Source organism: Coffea arabica, chromosome 3c, assembly GCF_036785885.1.
Source record: "Coffea arabica cultivar ET-39 chromosome 3c, Coffea Arabica ET-39 HiFi, whole genome shotgun sequence".
NCBI lineage: Eukaryota > Viridiplantae > Streptophyta > Magnoliopsida > Gentianales > Rubiaceae > Coffea > Coffea arabica.
The window spans coordinates 13,448,686-13,471,343 of NC_092314.1; the positions used below are offsets into that span (position 1 = coordinate 13,448,686).

At 35.9% G+C, this 22,658-nt stretch overlaps 2 protein-coding genes and 1 long non-coding RNA gene across 6 annotated transcripts; 1 reads left to right on the forward strand and 2 right to left on the reverse strand.

The window, feature by feature from the left end:
* Positions 1-2,682: 2,682 nt before the first annotated feature.
* LOC113734694 (UDP-glycosyltransferase 73C5) lies at positions 2,683-4,625 on the reverse strand. The gene has a single exon (XM_027261339.2). The coding sequence runs from the start codon at positions 4,406-4,408 to the stop codon at positions 2,945-2,947; it is 1,464 nt and encodes a 487-aa protein (XP_027117140.1). The 5' UTR covers positions 4,409-4,625; the 3' UTR covers positions 2,683-2,944.
* Positions 4,626-8,883: 4,258 nt separating this feature from the next.
* On the reverse strand, positions 8,884-20,129 carry LOC113734696 (importin beta-like SAD2). 4 transcript variants are annotated; one of them, XM_072082299.1, is made up of 23 exons: positions 19,650-19,964; positions 19,213-19,348; positions 18,933-19,020; positions 17,954-18,103; positions 17,625-17,675; positions 16,684-16,846; positions 15,876-16,060; positions 15,578-15,751; positions 15,180-15,325; positions 14,957-15,080; positions 14,674-14,854; positions 13,891-14,050; positions 13,767-13,808; positions 13,561-13,679; positions 13,284-13,482; positions 12,560-12,691; positions 12,071-12,174; positions 11,791-11,970; positions 11,005-11,144; positions 10,758-10,897; positions 10,460-10,617; positions 9,833-9,959; positions 8,884-9,740 (listed from the first exon to the last, which is right to left on the reverse strand). In XM_072082299.1, the coding sequence occupies exons 1-23, from the start codon at positions 19,737-19,739 to the stop codon at positions 9,574-9,576; spliced, it is 3,156 nt and encodes a 1,051-aa protein (XP_071938400.1). In that variant the 5' UTR covers positions 19,740-19,964; the 3' UTR covers positions 8,884-9,573. The 4 variants fall into 4 exon arrangements, with proteins under 4 accessions (XP_071938400.1, XP_071938398.1, XP_027117142.1 ...); XM_072082297.1 differs by having other exon boundaries at positions 18,933-19,047; XM_027261341.2 differs by lacking the exon at positions 17,625-17,675 and having other exon boundaries at positions 19,650-20,129.
* Positions 20,130-21,036: 907 nt separating this feature from the next.
* On the forward strand, positions 21,037-22,293 carry LOC140038056 (uncharacterized). Its single transcript, XR_011841866.1, has 2 exons — positions 21,037-21,356; positions 22,072-22,293. It is a non-coding gene; the product is annotated as an uncharacterized lncRNA (long non-coding RNA).
* The last annotated feature ends 365 nt before the right edge of the window (positions 22,294-22,658 follow it).

A 22,658-nucleotide genomic window follows, 5' to 3' on the forward strand; every position in this document is an offset into this window, starting at 1 on the left:
TCGCCCCCCATGTTAAGTTTAATAGTTTACGTGGACAGTGAATAATTGTGGGTTTATATGTTATACTTTTTTCGTAAACAAAACTGAAAAAGTGACATAGAAAGTTGAAAAGAAGTAATAAATTACCTTCACTTTTGCTACTATACATAAAAAATATGGACTTCTAAACGTGACAAATATTACGAGACAGTGAAAGTATATAGTGTGTGTGTATGTGATTGAAATACGATTGGTGCAGGTTGCACCACCTGCACCAATCGAAGAAGCTACCTTTGTCAAACTCAACTAATTAAAGCTACCATTGTCAAACTCAACTAATTTGGTGTATAATATTTATTAGATAAATTTACACACATAACTTGTGGAGTAGTATATTCTTAATATATATATATATGAAAAAAAATGCAATTTTGGTCTTTAAAGTTTGGCACGAACTATTATAATTCTCAAAGTTTAGACCAAAGCAAATCTGGTCCATAATATTTTCAGTTTGAAGCACATTTAGGACCATTGACTGATTTTTTTTTTTTTTAATTTTCAAAGGATAGAGTCACATGATCCTTGTCAGAAATTTTGGCCTTACATTTTCTTTTAAAAGAGAAGGGAGAGAAAGAAATGAGATCAAGATCAAAGTTAATTTTGGATGTTGGATGCATATCCCTATGATTTTAATAATTTCTTTTTATTTTTTTAAGTTAAACACATGATTACATTCCAATAAAAATTGAAAAAATTGATTAATTGTCTTAAACGTACTTCAAATTTAAAACACTAGGGACCAAATTTGCTTTGATCAAAACTCTAGAGACTAAAATCGCGCCTGTGTCAAACTTTGGCAGCGAAAACTTTATTTTGCCCCAATGGTTCATTCATAATCATTCCTAAGATATTGTATTAGTATAAGTGTTGATGCAATGTGTAAGAGATTAGTAGGATTTTCGTTACTGCAACTCTGCACGCTGCCATAACTATAAACACAAAAAGCCATTTTATGATTCGGACCCTTTAATTCAGATATCCAAATATCTCCATTATGTGGATCGAATCAATCTGAGATCAGTATCCAATTTTAATTTTCTTAAAATTTCAAAGATAAAATGAAATTTAAGTGTATTAGAATTTCAAAAATATCGGGTATGTGATATGTTGTACTAACATATGAGTTTTTGGTCCAAATTATAAGTGATGTGTTGTAGTAACTATCATTATTCTCTTCTTTTACTCCAATTCAAACCAATAAGATTCAATAATTCATTTACATTTTTTTTTATCTACAAATTATATGACAATATGTTTAAAACTTAACACCATATACTAAGAAAGCGCATTTTGAAAGAGAAAATAAATATAAAAATAAGAAATAACATATGAGACTATTTTAAATTAGTGGATTTAATGTGTAAAAAATTTAAAAAAAAATAGAAAAATGCAATATGAATCAAATCAAATATCCACGGATAAAAAAAAAAATCCGAACCCAATCCATATAACTTCTTGATCTGGATGTGATTCGATTCGCATATGATCTGACATCGAATATCTGCTAATTTAGATCGGATGCAAATCGGATCACCTAATTTGTCAAATCACCAGATCAAGATGTATACCCCTACTAAAAACTTCAGCATTAAAACTTTAAATTTTGTGCAGAAAATTTAACACCCACGCACCTTATAGAATAGAAAAACCCTACTACTAACATGTACAAGGTATAACCTAAAAATGAAATATGCAACCCTGTTAACACCTGCTATTAACACGGCTGCATCTCTCTCTCTCACACACACAATATTGGACGAGGTATTCATATGGCAAAATTATTGAATACGCATTTCACATCATGCAAAATTTTACAAGGGTGTATCTATGACAATTGCGAAATAGAAAAAGAGCAGTAGTATTTGAGATGGTCATTTTGCAACAATTTTTTAAAATCATCATGAAAAACGTGAAAGGAGTAACAATCTTTGAAAGTTTCCAATTTTCATGTTTTCTTTTTGCTGCGTTCCAATTTTAAGTTCTGGGCATCCCTAGCAAGCTTAAAACTAGGGTTGGATTGCAAATAGTATTTACTTTTGTTAAATTGATCAGAGAGTACTTGTACTACAGTCCCAGACTGTGTGCCAAGAAGCTGAGATTAATAATTGCAAATACCGTTTTATGTAACGCCACTCATGCCACTGAAAGGAATCCTTATGCTATGAAATTGATTTTTTTTTTTTAACATAAAAGAGGTGGAATTTAATAAACAAAAAGTTATTTATATTGTTGAAGGGCTAGTCAAGATGCTTATTTGATTCAACTCGCTTATGTCAAATGAATTTTTTGGATGTTTGTCTAAAACTTTACTATAATTTATTGTAGAATTTTTAAGAAAAATTTTTAAGATGGATTTTTTTTTTTAATGTTTCGGGTATTTTGAAGTGTGCATTTTAAAAACTTTGAAAAGTTTTTTAAAATTACTATAGTTAAAGTTATTAAAAAATTCATAGGAGATAAACTTGGTCAAAAACTTCTTTTCCAATTAGGGAACTTCTTAACCACAGCAAATAAGTTGCTTATTAACTCAATTGGAACTTTTCCTAGGTAATCTGCTAAGATAGAAGGGCATGTCCTGATATGAATCGCAAGATGCTTTGTTCACAAGGATAATTTAAAAAAAAAAAAAACTGCAAGATCATCTCAGACTTAAAATTATATTTTCGTGTAATAATAATATGTAACGATACAAGCAGTGATTCAAACACAGGACGCTAGAAGATATATGTTTCCTCTCTAAGCTGGCTCCGCCAACAAAAACCCATAAGCTGGCTATCTGTTGCTGCCCCAACAGATAGAAACCGAAAGCTTTACTTGTCATAGATAATCATACAGATAATAAATATTATTCAGGAAATCTTAGTCCACCAGCTTGCCTGCCTGTGTTTTCATTTTGCTACTTCCCTTAGCTTTGCTGTTCCAAGACATCTTGGATTAGCATTGTCATATTCTTGTGAGAAGAGCCGCCTTCTTCACTTGCCTTCTTGGCCTTCTCCCCAAGCTCTGTTGCTCTTCTTCTTCTCTCTTCTCCTTCCCCTCCATCTTCCATCAGTTCATCTAATGCTTTCTTGACATCTTCCCTCTTAACTAATATCCCTGCTTTGTCTTCCTCTCCCCACTTCACGGGCACTTCAACACCCACGCTCACTCCAATCTTGAGTACTTTTACAATCAGCTTCTCATTGTAAAACTGCTCAGCAAATTGCGGCCACGCCACCATTGGCACACCTGCTGATATCCCTTCCAGCGTCGAGTTCCACCCGCAATGGGTCAAGAATCCTCCAATTGCCTGGTGGGAAAGTATGAGCACTTGTGGTGCCCAACCCCTGATCAGGAGGCCTCTCTCTTTGGTCCTTTCTTCAAATCCACTTCCCGAAATCAGCTCCTCTAGTGCTTCTACTTGTCCGCCTCCTCCAATCGACCATATGAAAGGTCTCTTTGATGCTTCTAGACCAAATGCAAGCTCCATCATTTGCAGAGGCATCAGGCGAGACAAGCTTCCGAAACTTGCATAAACCACTGATCTCGGCTTACGTGAATTCAGCCAATTCAAGCAATGTTCTTGATCTATTGAAACCTTGTTTCCCCTCTCGGCCTTGTCTGAGTTATCCCTGTTGCACAATGACACAGGGCCTATGCACCAGACTTTCTTCCCCTTGGCTTTTCGATACTCTTTCACGTACTCGGGTTCCAGCTCCTCAAAACTATTAATCACCACACCATATGATGTTTCCTCGGCTTCTCTGATTTGGTCGGTAACATCTTTCAATGCAGATGAGTTCGCGTTGGTGGCACCTGCTGTCTGAGCTTTAGTAACTTCAATCCGGTCCGGCAGGCCTGGCACCACAAAGTACTCTGTATCTGAGGTTATGTCGTCTCGAATCCTGGAGACTAGGATGTTGTAAGAGCACAAGAGCGAAAAGCAACACGTTCCATGGAACACAAATCTTGGGATATCAAACCTTTTAGCTATTTGTGTCGTCCAAGGTAAACCCATGTCGGAAATCAGGCAGCTTGGCTTGGGATTTACCTCTTTTAAAGATTGCTCCACTTCTTGCCGCAACAGGCTAAGTGCAACAAAGAAGTTGGCAGCCATGTTCAGCGAGGGAAGCATGTCAATATTTTCACAACCTTCTGGCAAGCCAGCTTCCACAGATGGAAAACGGATTTCGATGAGTTGGATTTGGAGCCCTGACTCTATTGCACTATTGATAGTTTTACTGAATCTTTGAGCATTGATGGGCGTGGTAATGATAGTTACAAGCACCTCACGCTGTGCCAGCAACTTGGCAATGTCGATCATGGGAATCATGTGGCCCGGGGCCATCAAAGGAAACAAGATAAAGTGAAGCTGGTTGTGCGATGCCATGGCTGAGAAAACAACAAAGGGAGAATACTCTTGGTATATTTGTGCCTCTTTCTAATGTTCTTCGTTTCGGCTAATAGGAAAAAAAATGATTTAGCTTGCTTCCCATGGGCCTTGGCAGGGTAGATATATTCCCATGTCATGTCTTTCCCAATTTTATGTGTTTGATAAAGAGGATGAGTGCTGTGGAAAACAGGTTCCCATCTCTTTCTTTTTTCCAAGTTAGGTACCATTTTTTTTCTTGTTCAAACACCTGTTTAAGACTTTAAGTAGATGACATACCCCACATGGATGGATGGTGTCCAACTTGTTGCATATGCCTTCCAACGTGCACACCTTAACGAGACTGGAGCCACATCATCACATCACATCACAAATTTTATTGCTGTCAATTGCACGAGATGAATCATGGTTTGGGCTAATTTCTCATAATATACCTAAACAAAAAAATTCATGAAATGTATGCCCCGTATTGTACAAAATTATACCTGTCGTGTCTAGTCAATACGACAAGAAATTTATTTTTTTTAATCACTGCAGTGCAGGCTATCTTACTGACTGTGCACGGCAGTCTGCAGCCAAATTTAAAAAAAAAAAAAAAAATGGCGCCTGCTACCGTGCTGACTGTGCACGATAGCAGGCAGTCGATCAAAAAAAATAGCTACCGTGCTGCAACTGCATCTGCCTGGACTTTCTCAGTCTCTTCTAAACTAAACCTTGGTGTGTTTTGCTAGTGGATTTATCAAGGGAAGTTCAACAAATACACAAGGCTGTACACCAGCTTTGCCATCTTCAGATTTAGCAGCAAATGAACACTGGTAGAATAGAGATCGTCAGACACTCTAGAATTTGACACCAATGAACTATGACAGAGTCAACTAATGTCAATCTGGAGCTTTTCATCTTCAAAATAAAATATTCTACATCTCTGTCCGAAATTTGACATGAATATGTTTTAGTTAATCCATTTATTGGAAGTTAAAGTTACCACATAATGGCGTATTTGTCTAGAAAGATTTTACTTTGACATAAAATATTATTCAGAATATTTATCCAAAACTTGACTAAGAAAAATAGGCGGGACTTGATAATCGTTGCTTTCATGGCTCCACCAGCAACATCAATTTGGCTTGAAATATTCCTACCCTTGACTTCCATGGATGGACATATGATTCGGTCAAACTAGAGGATGAGTACAAAAACAATAGCAAAATAACTTAGAATAGAGAGGGGCTTAAGTCCCTTTTTGGGCTGTAGATGAGAGTTCAAACCTCACCTGCAGCGAAAAAAATTTAAAAGTTATGCTAGAACACTTCCTTGATCTAGTTGAATCTGTATACCCACTAACCTCTTACTACAGCCTTCTTAGGCTTCCATCCCCCCTAAATTAGGATAGAATAAGTTATACAAATGTATGGTTGCTGACAAAAAAAAAAAAAAAAAACCATGACATTATATCGAGGCACTTGGATGGTTAGTAGACTTAGTTTAGATGCCGAGTCATAAACAAATAATCAGACTAGATGACAACACAGGCACACTCCAGCATGATGGATGCAGAATTGTCAAAGAAACGAAGGCCAGTGATGAAATGCAGACCCGAGCCCTGCTTCTCCACCAAAAGAAAAACTACGAAAACCACAGTTTGAATATTTGGAAATGGAAAAGACATCATGAAAGCAACCATCATATTTGTCGATTCCTCACGTAAGTCTAAATTTGGTTGGTAACCAACTACTTGGCTTGGCCTACTCCGCGTTACTTGCCTGATTGCAAGTGCATGAAAATGATAGGTATGTCCAGTACTTCTGACCAATTCCCTGAAGCCGATGAATGGGTTTGCAACAAATGCAAGAACTGCTTGAAAGAGATCAAAGGATAATTCTTACTACTGATTGGGTCTATTCAGGAAAAGGGTAGGAGAAGGTCCAGGCATATGCAGTTGCAACCGTAGCTTTTTTTTTTTACCGACTGCCTGCTAGCCACCTTGTTGACTGGGGACGACAGGTATAGTTTTGTACAGTAGGTTTGTCAAACATACATTTGACGGACTTTTTTTTTTGGGGTATATTCTGAGAAATTAGCCCATGGTTTAAAACCATAAATTGCGAAATTAGCTTCTTTCTATTTTACTTTTTGTCACAACGATAATATTTTTATAATCTAATCTATCCTATTTTAAAAGGAGATAGAATCTAAAAAAACTGTATAATGGGTTAACAAGTATACAAATCCAAATATATCAAAGAGGTGTTCTAACACCTCCTTTGAATTTTTTTTCACTGTAAGTGAAGTTCAAACCCTCGATCTAGAGCCCAAGAAAAGGACTTAATCCGCTTTTGGTGACAACCAAAATTAGCTTCTTTCGGCTGTTGCAAAATTGATTTTAGTCTAGAGAAATGATTGTTTACACGAAAAGCCAGTATAGCAGGGAGCAAAGAAAATTACAGATAAAGAGTGAATCTCTCAGAATTGATTTGTCATCAGTTGAAAATTGATTTTAGTCAGAAATTAGGACCATCATTGGAAACTTTTGACTAGTGACATATATATACAAGTTGCTCAAATCAGTTTGTTTTGTGCTATTTATTCTAGCCCATTTTTGGTTCCCTTAATTTGGCTCTTCCATAAAACCCTTTCTATCCGCCATTCTTGAAAGGTAGTATTACATGTTTCAAGGTCCAAAAAAAGTTTTTGGAACGCAAACTCACAAAGTACAATACTATATCAATTGACCAACGTTGTAAAACGATGGAAAGAAGTTATACTTCTCAACACAGCCTTGGTTTTAAGAAATGTGAAGGGACATAAAATTTTTTGCTCTTTGCAATGGTAGAAATTGAACTGATTAGAATAGACGACTTCCTTTAGGTTTGTGATGATAGCTGACAAATAGGATTGATTCCTTCCCCTTATTCCAAATCTAATGTTTTAGCCTAACTAGATATGTGTCAGCTTTGAGAGTTCATGAAAATTAGATATTAGTGAAAACAAAATTTTCACAATAAATTAATAGAAGGCAACTTAAATATTGAGATAGTTTCAGCACTTATTAATAGTTATCATCACTGTTAAAGTCTCTTTTATCTTCTTACGTCTATGGATATCTATTTCTTTAAAAAAAATAAATTAAAATACACAAAAAAATAAACCCACCAATCATCTTGTAACCATAGATGGTAAAGAAATAATGAAACAAGATATAATCAAATAGGGGAACCCAAAAAAAAAAACAAATAGGGGAACAGAGAAAGGAAAATATAAAGTTATTTGATATATTTATCTTTAATTGCCCTAAAAGAGTAGGTGTGGGCATAAATACTCCATAAACTAAACAGAAATAAAGAAACAAAAACATAAATAAAAGTATTGGATCCCCTGTTTTTGGATTGTTTTTCAAAAACTAGTTTTTCAAATACAATAAAAAATTTTAAAAAGTACTCTAAAAGGTAATCTAAAAATTAGTTTAAATTTTTTTAAAATTTTAAAAAACATCTCAAAATATATTCTAGAAACTCTTCTGCTCTTAAATATTTCAAAATATTTTTTAAAAATATTCCAAAATATACTCTAAAAACTCTGCTACAACAAAGTTTTTAAAAAATACTCCCAAAATCAGCTAATCCAAACGAACCCAAAGCTTAATGGCTAAACTAGAGGTTGGGTGACCAAGCTGTTTGCAGTTTTCTTATAATTGGCTGACTAAAACTTTATGGTGACTGATGACTGGTGACTATAATCCAGGTTAACTCTCAAAATTTTCAAACGTGGATCATTGATCTCTTAGATTTTTTTTTTTTCTTTATTTGGTCAAAAACGTCAACTTGTATTACGTAGAAGGAATATACATCAGAATCCAGCGCTGAGCAACTGCCCAGAAATTGCTCAAACTTTATCTGGAACCTCAAAAATTTGGATGGAAGGACTTGATGCTCAAAGTTTTAGCTCATCAAAATTTTCATCTGCGTATCAACGGGACTTGGAATTGATGATAAATTAGGCCATGACCCTGATGAGATGCCTGGGCCGCATCATTGCAACGACCAACTACCATAAACAGAAAATTGATCACTGATGTTTTGATCCTCTGTCCATGAATATCTAAATCAAGTGTCAGGATCGTAGAATCTGATTCAAATGCGAAAGAGGTAGTGAGAACTCACTCAGAATCCCCCGTCCCTAAATTATCTACTGCCCCGTGTTTACACAGCTATTGCGTGTATTGATGCATTGATAACTCGAGCATGCGCACACTTGGCAGCTGCATAAACACGAGACAAACGGGACAAAATATAATTTCAAGACCGAGGATTCTTAGTGAGTTCCACTCGGGTACTTCTGGCAGCAAGTTTTAAAACAGCGGTAAGTTCTACGTGATCATACATCAAAATGTCAAAACCTGAGCCTCTGAACATTTGCAATCCAATGCGTACAAAAATTTCATCTAAAAGGAAAAACAAAAAATAGGACGCCAGCAATAAAGATCACTACAGGAAAGACAAAATTGAAACTTCACTTCGATACAAATGTTAAAGAATACAGTTTTCTAAACCTATTAGGATCGCAAGCAAAATCTCCCGACAACCCACAAGATGACCAATGATGTGCAACATTATGTGAACTACACCGCCAAGCAAAAATTTATGCACTCTCGACAATAAGAAAAGAATGACATGGATATGAATAAGGATACATCTTCTACCGACCTCTTCAGACCAACCGCAATACAACTAATATAACCTGTATGGACTTCACCCTCCTGCTACGCCGAACAGAGGGGTCACTAATCAAAATATATAATTTTTTTTTGGTCCATCCGTATAAAAATTCTACAACTACAAGACTCTCCCCTAAAGGATATAACCTGAGGAAAGGCGATATTCTTATATAGAACAGCCGATTCATCAGATAATGACTAACGCAAACCCACAGCTTCAGAGAAAAGGGGCAGCAGCATCACGAGTTCCGATTAAGCTCATCTTTGGAATGCAGACACTTGTTTGGACCAGAATATGGATTCATACTCACTGATCACCAAGACCAGTGAACCCAGAGAACTCTACAGCTTCCAACTCACTCTTGATTTTCTGGCACCATTATTGCATGATGACCAATGAACTCAGACGCCAAAACCATAATACCAGCAATCAGGGCTCTACAAAATGAAATCATGAGGCGCCCACTGCAGCTGAAGATGCTTTCTCCATTTTTTCCTTCTCAATTTCCACTCTTCGCTGCTCAGCATGCTGAGCAACACCATTGGCAAGGGCTTGAAAATGGAAATCAAGCGTCTGGGTCAGGTTCTGGAACCTCAAAGGATCAGATGCTTGCAAGGCTACATCAAAATTTTGGGTAGAGAAGAATGAACATGTTAGAGAGTTGTTCAATCTATATCAAGATCCATGTAAGAAGAAATTCTAATTTTACCTTTTATTGTATCGACAAAGAAGACAAAAGGATCTACGTCATCTATGGGTGACTGCAATTCTTCATCATCACTGAAATCATCATCTGAGTCATCCTCATCATCCTCAGTTGAGCGAAAAGCCTTGGCCTGCAAAGCAAATCTCTCAATCTATGATACAGAAACAACCCTACTACATTTTGCAGAACTTGGTACCACAAACTACCTTTAAAGTAGAACCATTTAAATACAGATTATGGGGATGAGAACACTAAATATTCTTTCTCAGCTCTTTCACAGCTGCTTTTTATTCTTATTGTAAACATTTTTACATTCTCACGAGATTTCCCAGGCACTCGGTAATTTATTGGATCTATCAAATCTTTTAACAATAGCGATGACCAGTATGGGTTGCAAGGCATCAGAACAAATTAGAATGCAATGCTTATTGTGCTTTCTTAATTCTTGATGTAAAAGCTCGAAGGGAGGTGACATAACAGAAGCGAGAATTCTTTGATTCAGAAATTCAAAAATCATATTTGCATTAAAAGTGCAAGTACTGGCAAACAGAAAATTTTTAAATCAGCATGCAATCATTCCAATTTAGAACTTTTTGACATGCCAATCCTATAAGCCTAACAGAGTCTCACCTGAGCTGCCAACTTTTGAAGTTTAATGCTGTCAGCCTCATCTCCATCCTCATCATCAATTCCCATTTCCTTGTCAGAAACATCACCATCATCATCCTCATCATCAGTTGGCAGGCCATCCATATCATCATTATCTTCAGCCGCCTCCTTTTCTGTTTCTGTGCACATTGAAAAGGTGGGAATGAAATGTAGTACTAAAATTTGACACCATCATACAGTAGTAACCAAAAAGATTAACTGTCACAAGAAAATCTCGCAGTAGCAATAGAAAAAAGGCAGAGTGCCCAGGATCACCAACCTGCCAATTGTTCCTTGTATGCAACTAGAAGTTCCAGAGTGGCTTTAAAAACACGCTCTAAAGCCTCTGCAGGGAACTGGTCATTGGGAAGAGAAAGCAATGATGTCATACCCAAGCAGCATACCTTCTTATCATGTTCCCTGCAACATCACACAAAACACTATCTACAGCAGCCCGGCAAAAGGAAGGGAAAGAACAAGATGTACATTTTGAGTTTTTATGTACAGCTTTTTGAAACTAATACTACCTTTTAAAGTTAGCTCGCACTCCATTCTTTTTAGTTTGTTGCAACATTTGGAACCAAAGGGCAAAAATATCCGAAGCAACACCAAGCTTGTGCAGTATGCTTAGAGTCAATGAAGCATTGTAGTAAAGAGCATCGGCAATCTACAACGCATAAAACAAAGTGCAGATCAATCTACAGTTGGTAAGATCCGACAAACAGATAAACACATACATTCACCAGTGCCCGCAAACAAAATGATGATAGAATAACAAACATGCACACGCTCACTTGATATTTATAAGCTTACTATGACACCTAACATCCATCCTTCACCTTCTATGAACACAAATCCTTTCCCAAAAGACTTGGGACTCTAACCCTGTAAAGAAGAGTTGCTAGAAGAAAGCACCCTCCAGGTCTTCTGAAGAACCAAAAGTGCAACAATGAAAATTCCAAGAAAGCATGATGCGACCTATCATAATTCCAAAATAAGCTCTAATTTCTTGTTCATTACAACCAATAAATAGCTGAACCATCCAACCAATGTCACACCCAACAACCCCAACTAACAAGAAATTTAGACGTGCAGAGCTTACCAATATATTTCTTGCACACATTTTTTCAAACTGGTGAAATGTTCATGGAGGATTATGAAAGTAATAACAAATATGTCTAATACATAGTAATTAATCAGTTATAATCTTTTACCAGACCTGCTACTATAATAACAATGAGCAATGTATAAATCAGACCTCTTTTCAAACATCAGAGACAAAACCAAATGAAACACAAATAATAGATTCATACCACTTCAATCAAGAGGCACTTCAAATAAGGTTTCTCTGTTCGGCGCAGGCGCTCAACAGCAATTCTGATATATGGCTCAACCCAGTGATCTACCTGGCCCCTGCAGTTCTGAAACACCACTTGAATGAGCTTAGGTGCTGGCTCAATATCACCATCCTCTAAGTTTTTATCTGCCATGATCTGCACAATGAATGAACCAATGACACTTCCGAAGGACCTCATTGCTTACAATTAGCCAAATGCAGCTTTAACCAACTTGTGGTAGAAACATTCAACTCACAGATGAAATCATATGCCAAAGGCTCTGTTGGTAGTCTGGTTCTTTGCATGTGAGGAAATGTACTGTACTTCTAGACACATAGTTGTCTAGTGGAACCAATATATCTGCATAATGTTATGAAATGGGTGCAAGTAAGCTGCTGAAGAGACAAGACCATCAAAAAGATAAAAAGTAGATGTGAAACTCCTGAATATAAAATTTTCACCACAATGCACCCTCCAGAAATTAAACAAGGGAACGGAGTTCATTAGACTCCTTCCATCAATTAATCAATCCAAGGTAGGAAAGTGAAGGTCAGCAAAAGCTTAACCCCTTTGATTTCTGTTTTTATATTATTCTTGAAGGTAATGAAAAAATCTTAATGTTTAGAGAAAAAGGGCTTAAAAAAGCCAACCGAAACTGGAAAAGAAAAGAAGAACATACAGCATGGCTGCTTAAAAAAGTGCTCTTTTCTCCAATAAGATGAGATGAATAATTTATCATACATACTTGGAAAGAAATCAATGGCCCAGTCAGCAAGTGCTTCCATCATCAATGGCCAAAGACTCCACATATCCATGGATATTGTTGGCGAGAAAAAGGTCATGTATGACACAATCTCCAGTACCTCCTCAAAGACCTCTGCGAAAAAAGAGCAAAAAAGCTTATCAGTCACAAAGTCTTCCGTGGATGGAGAAGATGACTTATTAGTGAGCTAGCCAACAATAATTAGCACCAAAGATGACCAACATGAGACATTTCAAGATCAATCATCACAGATAATTGCATCTAAATGCTAATTCCACGTAGTTTAGATCAAAAGGACAGCAGCAATTAAAAGGTACCATATCATCTACAAATGATATAAAATGTGTCCCGTACTCTTTGTTTCTTAAATTATCTTCCTTTCCAGCTTTGTGCCTTTCTGCTGCCACAAACTCCGGCAGATTGATAAATTTCAATGTGAATGCAGTTCATAACTAGGAATTTAGGGGGAAAAAAAAGAACTATATAGTTACTTCTTTGTAAGTTCTTTCCCTTTGCCAAGTATGTTAACACTTTAAATTCATGTCTCTAGAATTTAAGCACCAATAACTGGTTAATATTTGCTAACAGAAAACAATTCTAAGCATGACAATTCAGTCCACAGTACTTTTCCTGAATTTTCCTGGTCAACAACACAGCATATTGGCATGGAAATTTAGAACAAATACCCAAACAGAAGCACAAGTACCTTGTCCATCAGTTGTCAACATCCTACGCATAATTGGGAGTAAAGTTGGCTCAATCTGCACAAAAAGGTGAGGAAGGCTGCTGACAGACTCAAGAATTGTGCTTATGGCGCGAAGACAACCAACTGCAGCCAATGCACCAGGGTCATCAGCCTCATCATCTGCTTCAGCAGTGTTCAAACACTTCCAAAAGGCAGCAGCCTGCAAAATTCAAGTGTGCTTTACAGAAATAAGATCACTGACCAATTAGTTTCACATACACAAGCAATCAAGTGTTACCAGATTCTGGCACAATCCAAGAGCATAAGGAGCCATCTCTTCTCCAAATTTGTCTACAATAGTCTCCAATGTAAATACAAGATCTTCATTTTCTACTTCATTCATAAGTTTGAAAAATTCTGTAAAAAAAGGATTTGTTGATAACGTGAAATATAATAGTAAAAATGACAGCTAAAGAAAGTAAATGTTATTTATAGACCACATACCATCTAGTAATTGTGGAAGAATTGGTCGAATCTCATCCAAATCTGAACAACAAGATAAATTATCTCCTCGCCAAAAAAAGCAATACAAGACTTTTAAGAGAAATAGGATCTCAGAGAGTTTAACCTTTGCAGGCTTCAACAAAGGAACGCAAAGCAAAAACAGAATCAACACGAACAGGGAGCTCTGGATCACGCATTCCAGCAACAACACTGCGCAGAGCATTCCGGAAATTATTTGGGTCTGAGAAGTTAACATGAGCATATTGTCCAGCAACCCAAGCTGCCTAACATTCCAAACCATGAACAAAGCAATAAGTAAAGAGATCAAATAAACATGCATAACAAGTCAAACTTACCTACAGACATAAGAACCAAACAATTAACAATTATTTTCCCCAAGAATTGTATTAATCGAACAAAAGTCTGGACGTCAAAACCTTCAGATAAAATTTTTAGTGAAAAACACATTAGAACTAAATATAGTAATGAAAATTACAGTTTCTCAAACTAGGCAAAATGACGTACGCTCATAAAACGAGGAAAACATCAATACAACAGACATTTTTCACTACTAGGAAGCATTATAGAAAGCCAGACAGAAAAATTAGTTCTTTTTTTTGGGTCTAATACAAGCAACATAAATGAGGAAAGACATTGTACTAAAAAAAGATTGTACATAATGGCCATATGGTCAATAAAAGGCCAAAAGTATAAAAACACACCTTAGCTCTAAGATGACCAGCAGGACTACTGAATTCAGGGAAAACATTAGTTCTTTTTTTTTTTGGGTCTAATACAAGCAACATAAATGAGGAAAGACATTGTACTAAAAAAAGATTGTACAGAATGGCCATATGGCACAGAATGGCCATATGGCCAATAATGGGCCAAAAGAATAAAAACACACCTTAGCTCTAAGATGACCAGCAGGACTACTGAATTCAGGGAAAACATGCTGTACAAGCATGCGCTCAAGCTCCGACTTGTACGGTTCAGTTTGTTTAAGCTTATCGCATAGAGCTCCAATAGCAAGAAGGGCACCATCTTTCTGCCTAAAGGGCTTGTATTCTGGGACAGCCTCATTATATCTAGAATAACAAGATAATGAAACAAGAATACAAAATAAGCTACATTGTGTCATCTTACAATTCAAGGAATACAAAATAACATCCACCAAGCAGACAACGTACCTATTAAAAATCTCCACAATAAAGAGAATAAACTTCTGAAGGTTCTCTTTACCACGCTTCCTCACCAACTCGCTCACAAAATCCATTGCAGCAGTTCTAGGACTATATAAATCCTCAATTATGTCTAGCAATGAATAGAGAAAAATTATGTATTCACCAAAGCTCAGATGCAAAGCCACAAATACCAGCACTAACAGAGTCAGACCCAATTCCAATCACTTACCGTAACCCTTCCTCACATACTCATGTGGGTCTTCATCCCAAAGCTTTTGATCAGCATCACTGAAGCACATGAGTGGAAAAATAATCTCAAATAGAACCACATCCAGCCTTGGTTGGAGAAGGTTATACATATTACTCCTCGAAATACTGCAAAATTTCAATAAAAAATCAGGAACCAGAAAGGGGCAGACTGAATAGTTAAATCCTCAAACTTCCAATTATTGAAACTGACTTAAGGTTATAGGTACTAGCTATCAAGACTTAATAGCTCCCTTTACATTTCCACAACAAAAATAAATGAAATGTAAAGTCCATAAAAGAAAAGAAGTAGAACAATATAACCAAGTGATTCACACTGCACCACAAGTGGAGAATGAGTCAGAAGTGCATTTCACCAACCTGTTGCTCAGGTATTGCAAAATAAGATTTATCACTCGGTCAGGCAAATAGCCTCCAACACGAATAACATTCAACAGATTTAGATGGCACTCCAAAATTTTTCCTGCATAATTCTTCTGAAACATTTGGGCAAATACTTTGTTATCAGGATTCTGAAGTTTCAAGTCCCCAAACCTACAACAGGGAAAGGCCCCAAATACATTTTAAAAAGAAAGAAATAAAAAGAAAACAAAAAGGAGTCAAAAAATAATGATACAAGGTGATAACTGATAAAACAAGAGCAATGCTATCAACCAACCGCGTGTAAAGTCGATTCAGTATGTGAACTGTCCACTTCTTCACTTTCCACCATCCCCATGATTTCCGCACCTCTGGATCAACAGGCTGCCCTTCTAATGGGACAGGTCTCTCTAATACATTTAGAAATAGAACCATCCAGGCATTGAACACATTTGGATCAAATAATTGTTTGGGAATCTCCAACTGTAACAACAAAAGTACCAAGATAAGTTTATCACAAGAAAAAATTTTACTCACAAAAATTTGTGCTCTGCTGCTTTGGATGATAATCACTTTGGTCCAAGCTTGAGAATTTAATTATTCCTTAGTAGTTAAAGCAACTCTACAATTATGAGAAAAACCACTGAAATAATCCAGGCAGATGAATCCTAAAATCAGCACTATTCCTAAATGAGCAGATATTGAAGAATGCAGAAGCACACTTCATGAAACCTAATCTGCTAAACATACAGACATAGAGGCATGACACATAAAGGTACGTTAATACATTTCCAACATCTAGTCATACTGCATAATCAACAAAAATAAAAGGATACAAATGAAATAAAAACACAAACATTTGCTATAGTCAAAATGTAAAACAAGGCGAGGATCTTTGGAAGAGCTATTAGCATTAAAAAATGGCCGTTCATGAATCTTGCTTTCTAAAACAACTGCAGGTATGGTGACCTTTAACCAATCACAAGACAGTTGGTCTAACTATTTGATGAGAGGCAAAAAGGCCTTCATACGTAAGGCATTTTGTCCATCTGCTAGATGAAAGAGCAACCAATGTCAAGCTATGAAATTTTAGTAACATAACATACATATATACAGGACCAAAATATTTTGCAGATAAGCTTGATCAAATCAGCTACTTCAATTGAAGGATTTGTAATCTGAACAAGTCTGTTGAAGATATTGAGGAGAGGAGGAAATGTTTCATCAACGATGTGGTAAACTGGTGTTCTCTCTTCATCTGATTTAAACCTGTAAACAACAAACAGGAACTATGTAAATTTTTTCATACTTGTTGAGATAAGAGAGACAGTACCACATTTTGAAAGTTAAACATCTAATTGAACCATTATTGTAGTAACAGTCAAGTTTAAAAAATAAAAAAGATAAAAATTTTGTCGTCTTGTAAACTTCAATTTTGCAAAACGAGATCAATCCTACACTCCACATACACAACCCAACTACTTGCGATGTAATGCTGTAATTTAGCTCTGAAAATGGGTAGATTACGCAACCCAACTAGTCGTGATGTAATGCTGTAATTTAGCTCTGAAAATGGGTAGAGTACCATGTTAAACCATCCACATATTGGTGCTCCCAATTTAGGTCTCCAAGCTATTTCAGTTAAAACTTCAAGCCATGATATGTTTCACTACCCTCAGTGCATCCTCTAATCCCTTCTATTGGGATGACTGGTTGTCAATTTCCATTTAGACATCCCAATCGAAAGGTTCCCACCCCCAAACAAAACTTCATACAGGACGACAAAATTGGCAAAATTACTACCTTTATTTGCATTCCATGTAAATATGATCCTCTTTGTAAACATCAGATAACCAAAGGGCATTAGAAATCACAAGTTCCTTCACATATGCCGGATAAGATCTACACAAACAATTGCTATTTTTTGAAGTCTTTTCTCGTGGTTGGTATGAAAATGCATTAAAGATTAAGAAATCATGTGTACACCAACAAACTACAGACATGCATGCCATCCCCCCTCCCCTCACGAACAGATATGTGCATGTACCTATACACGTTATATCCCCTTTTGTGTTGAGAAAGATTATTCCATGAAGACCTGAGTGTACAAAGTGAAACCAATAGAGAAGTAATTAGGAAGTTCAGCCAGTTATCTAACAGAATTTGAACTAAGGAAAATGCCCTATAATGCATGTTCCATATGGTCTTCCAGCAACATTATACTATGATACATTCCCATATTTCAATAGACAGACTTCCCCAAAATCAATAGATAGACAGACACAAAAAGACATTCCAAAAAGGATGATCCACAGAAATAAGCAAAAACATAAGCTGTAGATGAATGATCACATTTTTTTTTAAGTCCAGACTTACTCGTATTTCCTAGCAAGGATCCTTAGCACGAATAAAGCACCAAAAACTTGCTGATCCTGCAAATTGAGTTTCACCCAATGCAATAAGGCTGGCCATTGCTCTGGGTAATCAGCATGTATTATTGTCTTCAGGCACTCACCCAGCTGTACTCTATTTATTTTTAGAGGGAGAGAGAGAGAGAGAGAGAGAGAGAGAGGGGCAGAGTTAAGTTAGAGGAAAGTTATTTTCCAATTTCAAAGATGATTTTAACAACTGGGATCATCTAGGTTGGAAAAAGCCTATTAGGCTTGCTTACATAAGAACAGGAAAAAAAAGAGAGTAATTTGGTTTTACATGTATGTACTAATAATGACATCATCAGCCATCTCACCAGTCAGCTTAACTCAACCCCATTTTTAAATAAGCAAGACTGTATAGGAAAGGACTGTAGCTGAAATATGGTTAAAAAAAATTTGTGTGACTGTTTCTAGTCCCATCACCACGAAAAAATTATATAGCAAAAACTAAACAGCCTACATCATGAACCTTTACAAGCACAATCTACTAACACTATAATTGCAAGACGGACACTGGTCTGACTGAAGTTAACCATGAATTTATCATGTCACTTCAAAAATACAATTTTTGTAGAAACATTTTGTTTATAGCAATTGTTGTAATTTTCTCACTTACAAGTGTTTTCCTAGTAACAAGACAACTAAGGACAGAACACTCCCAACATTTCATGAATAAATTCAGAAAAATAAAAAAATGCTAACCAACTCAACAAAATTATGATTCTTTCATCCAACCTTCATGGTCCTTTCTTATTCTTTTCATCCATATTCCAACACAACCAATACCAAGAAAATGCGCTACTATGACCCCTTTCAGAAAAAAAAACTTAGCTATAACTTAATCTGCGATCATATGGGCACCCCATAAAGAGGATCAGAGTATCTAGTGCATAAGTGCTGCACCTAAACACATGAATGCTTACCTTAACAACTGGGGAACTTGAGCAATGAAATTCAGAATATTCTGCCTCACCACATCCTTATCACTTGGCAAGATCTTCGATTGCTCACCTACATATTTTCTCAACTTTTTCATCTCTAAATTGCACCATACACATACAATCCAAGTATAAGGAATACCACACCACTAAAAGTATCTCATGATTAACCATAAAAGACTCAAATTTACAAACATCCGCACTTGCAAGTATTAATAGACCAGCACAACGCAAATCAGATACTAATAAACCCCCTGTTACTTACCAGGGTCATGTGGGGCCCAGTTTCTCGCTATGAAATTTTTAAAATGAATACTTGCCACTTGTCTTACTGCCATATCGCAGTTTCCATCTACTATAATCTGCAACAGCCTCACTAAATGCTGAGGCGTGTACTGAAACTGAAACAACATTTCCGAAACACGAATTAAAACACAAAAACAAATTCATACACATAAAACCAGGACTCTAACTACAGCTAAATGCTAGAAAAAGATAAACACGATTCCAACACAACTATTCATCACATAAAATTCTAGAGAAAAAACCAATTAAAATGTGGTAACAAGAATAGCAGAAACTATCAACGTCTAATCCAATTCCGCGAAATTATAAGCATAAAATCCATCGAAGGGAGAATCAGAATAAAAACCGAACAATTCAATCATGATTCCAAAAAAAAGCAGCTAATTAATAAATTACTTGATTCAAGCTCTCCTCAGCAGCTTTTCGTTCATCAGGATTGGGACTAAGCGCACCACGGAGAATTATAGCCAAATTCTGAAGATCCATTTCCCTCGAGAAACCAAAATGATTATTACTGATACAAGTGTCGAAAATATATCCAAAAATTTTATTTCAGATATACTGATGACGACGATGATCGAGGTGGTAACTGCTAAACCCTAGAAAATGAGATTCTAATGTTGAAGCTGCTGATTTTCTAGGGTTTAGATAGAGAGAGTTGCGGAGAAAAACAGCAGCGATGTGCGTGCGCGTCCGCGTGCGCGTGCGTATGTGTGTTCTGTGCGTGAAAGAGTATTTAAATCATTAGGGTTTAGTACTCAAGTAGTTTCAGATAGAAAAAAGGTGGAGATTGGAGACAGTCGAAAGTAGGAAGTAGAGAGGGGGTTAGTGGCGGTTTAACTAATTGTATTGTACTGTTGTATTGTATTGTACTGTACTGTGGCATCGTATTGTAATATTTCTTTTAGTTAACTTTCACGAGTTTAAAATTTGGCGTGATTTTTTATATTTTCTGTTTGGAAAATAGTGATTAAAGTTGAGATTCCCTTGTTATTTTCGGAACTTTTTAGAAAAATATTTATTATTGTAATATTGTTAATCATTGTGTATGTGCGAAAAAATATGATTTAAGAATGTTATTTGAGTTTTGAAGTTTTATTTTTTATGAAATATTAGTTAAAGTTGGGATTGCCTGGTTAATTTCAGGGTGGGATGATTTTAGAAAAATATTTAATATTGTAATATTTTTAATTAATGTGCTTGTGTGAGGGAAAAAGATTTTTTTAATTTTTTTTTCAATTTGAAAAAACAAAGTTGGAATCTGTATTGAAAGGTGCTAGCAAGTTCGTATAACTACAGATTTACAAAAATTTGGTCAAAAAATTCTTGATCCAAGGTATAAAATTGTTCTTATTCATCATGCTTTTTTAGTTATTTATGGTGAGAATGAAACTCCTAGATTTATTGCTGAGATTAAAGAGCTTATTTATGAACTTTACTATGAATATGTTGATGCTTACATCTCATCTCATGCTGAAAAACTAACAAGACAGCTAGTAAAATGGAAACATAAGGAAATTTATAGTTCTTCTATTGAGGAGAATGTTAAGAAACTTGGAATCAATATTCTTACCGATAAGGAAAAATTTTAGATGCATGTTAGTGAAATTGACAAGTCTTCACTGAAAAATCAAATTTAGATGTTTGATCAACGTAAGTAGATAAAGTGGCAACTAGATTCAGCCAAATCCTTCGTTGTCCTCCCACATGCCGCACACGTGGGTCCCCCCCCCTTTTTTTTAAAAAGCCTTATGTTCTTCATACGATGCGATGTGATTTCAATATCTCCTTCAAAAACTAGGGCAAGCACAAAACACCTCTCGATACCTCTACCACTCTCCCTCTCCTATCTTTTTTTTTTTCTCTCCAAATCTCCAAACTCTCATCACATCCTTCCTTTCTCTTTCCCATTCCATGTTCCTTTTTTTATAATTCCAAGTTCTTCTCTTTCCTCTCATTCTTTCCTTCAATTGCTAACATATTTCCTTAGAATCTCTTGAAACTTCAAAACCTACAGATGATTGAAGAACCACCACAAGTGCACATTTGTAGGTGGAAAATGTACTTCTCGTGAAATGGTGGAGTCTCATTACTTGATTTAAGGTCATCATCGAATCTGGTTTTGTTTCTTTTAACGTTTACAAGTGATTTTTCCTTTCCTCTTGATTTTATTTTTCTTGCTAGCTTGTAAAGATCACCAGATTTCAATTTCCACTTAAATGTTACCAGTAGTATATGTGTGTTCCAAACATTTGTACTTTTAAAATGTTTCATTATCCCTCTTACGAGAGTAATCTTGCAGCAATCTTTGAATCAATTTTGCAAAGGGGGGCTTCCAAATTAGCTATTTCGTTCTTCTAGAGTGAGTACGATTCGGATGTTTTGTACTAATTTTAGGGTTTCTTTTATATATAGTCTCTCTTTCCCATATGGATTAAGTTTCACTGTTCGTAAATGTTGGAGCAATTTTCTCATTTGACTTCACCATTGATTAGATTTGGTAATGTTGGAATTAAGGAGGCTGTTAGAGATGTTAACTCCAACTTCACTTGCCTTGTAAGGACGAAACTTCTTATTGAGATGCAGAGTTCAAATCACAGTGGAATGGTTAGGATGGTTGGAAGTGGTTTTTTATAGTTGTTTTTCCGAAGATTTCTTTTTAGACATTTTTCATTCTCCTATTATATTATTTTATATGCTAAGAAAATCTTTGGGGGGAAAAAAGAAGATAGATTTTCCTTGGTACTTTAATCCTTAATGCAGAGAATATAACCGTCATTTAATTGCTGAAAAGGTTGTCTGTTCATCTTACTTTCAGGATCATGATGGTACACTTACTTCCATCGTTGAAGACTTGACCTTACTTGGTTTCATTTCCAGTGAGGTTTCTTCTCCTTCATTTTTCTTTTTGAAAAATTTTTAGTTTCCAAAGGTTAGATTTAATCTTAATGAATTTATTGCTTTTTTTTATTTAAATTAGATGAGAGGAGCTTTGCAAGACATTTCTTATCATTTTGTTGTTGCAATAGTTATTGGAAAATGCAGAGCCAAGGTACATTCATGTAAAAAAAATGAATATTCTGGAGTATTTTCAAAGTGAGACTCATTTTAGCTAATGAATTATTATGCCAGCAATACACTGTATAACCTACCTACATTACCTGCCAAAGGTATTTTTGTTAGATTTTAGGCAAGAATAATGAGTTCCCTGCTAAATTATGGTAAGGTTGAGTATGAGAAAATTTAGTCCTTGGGAAAAATGCCATATTCATATTTTTACATGAAAAATATAAGTTTTTTGTTTTGTTAGTTATGGACATTGATGGCCTGTCTCTGGTAACATGAAATAATTGAATTGAATAATCATTTATGCAAATTGATAGGGTCTAATGCCAAGTTTAGGCA

Coding starts and splice junctions, on each gene's coding strand:
- LOC113734694 (XM_027261339.2), bottom strand. CDS start 4,408: ATGGCATCGCACAACCAGCTTCACTTTATCTTGTTTCCTTTGATGGCC.
- LOC113734696 (XM_072082297.1), bottom strand. CDS start 19,739: ATGGATCTTCAGAATTTGGCTATAATTCTCCGTGGTGCGCTTAGTCCC. Junction 18,104..18,932: donor CAAGTTCCCCAGTTGTTAAG/GTAAGCATTCAT, acceptor AAAAATAAATAG/AGTACAGCTGGGTGAGTGCC. Junction 15,752..15,875: donor CTGAATCGACTTTACACGCG/GTTGGTTGATAG, acceptor TCCCTGTTGTAG/GTTTGGGGACTTGAAACTTC.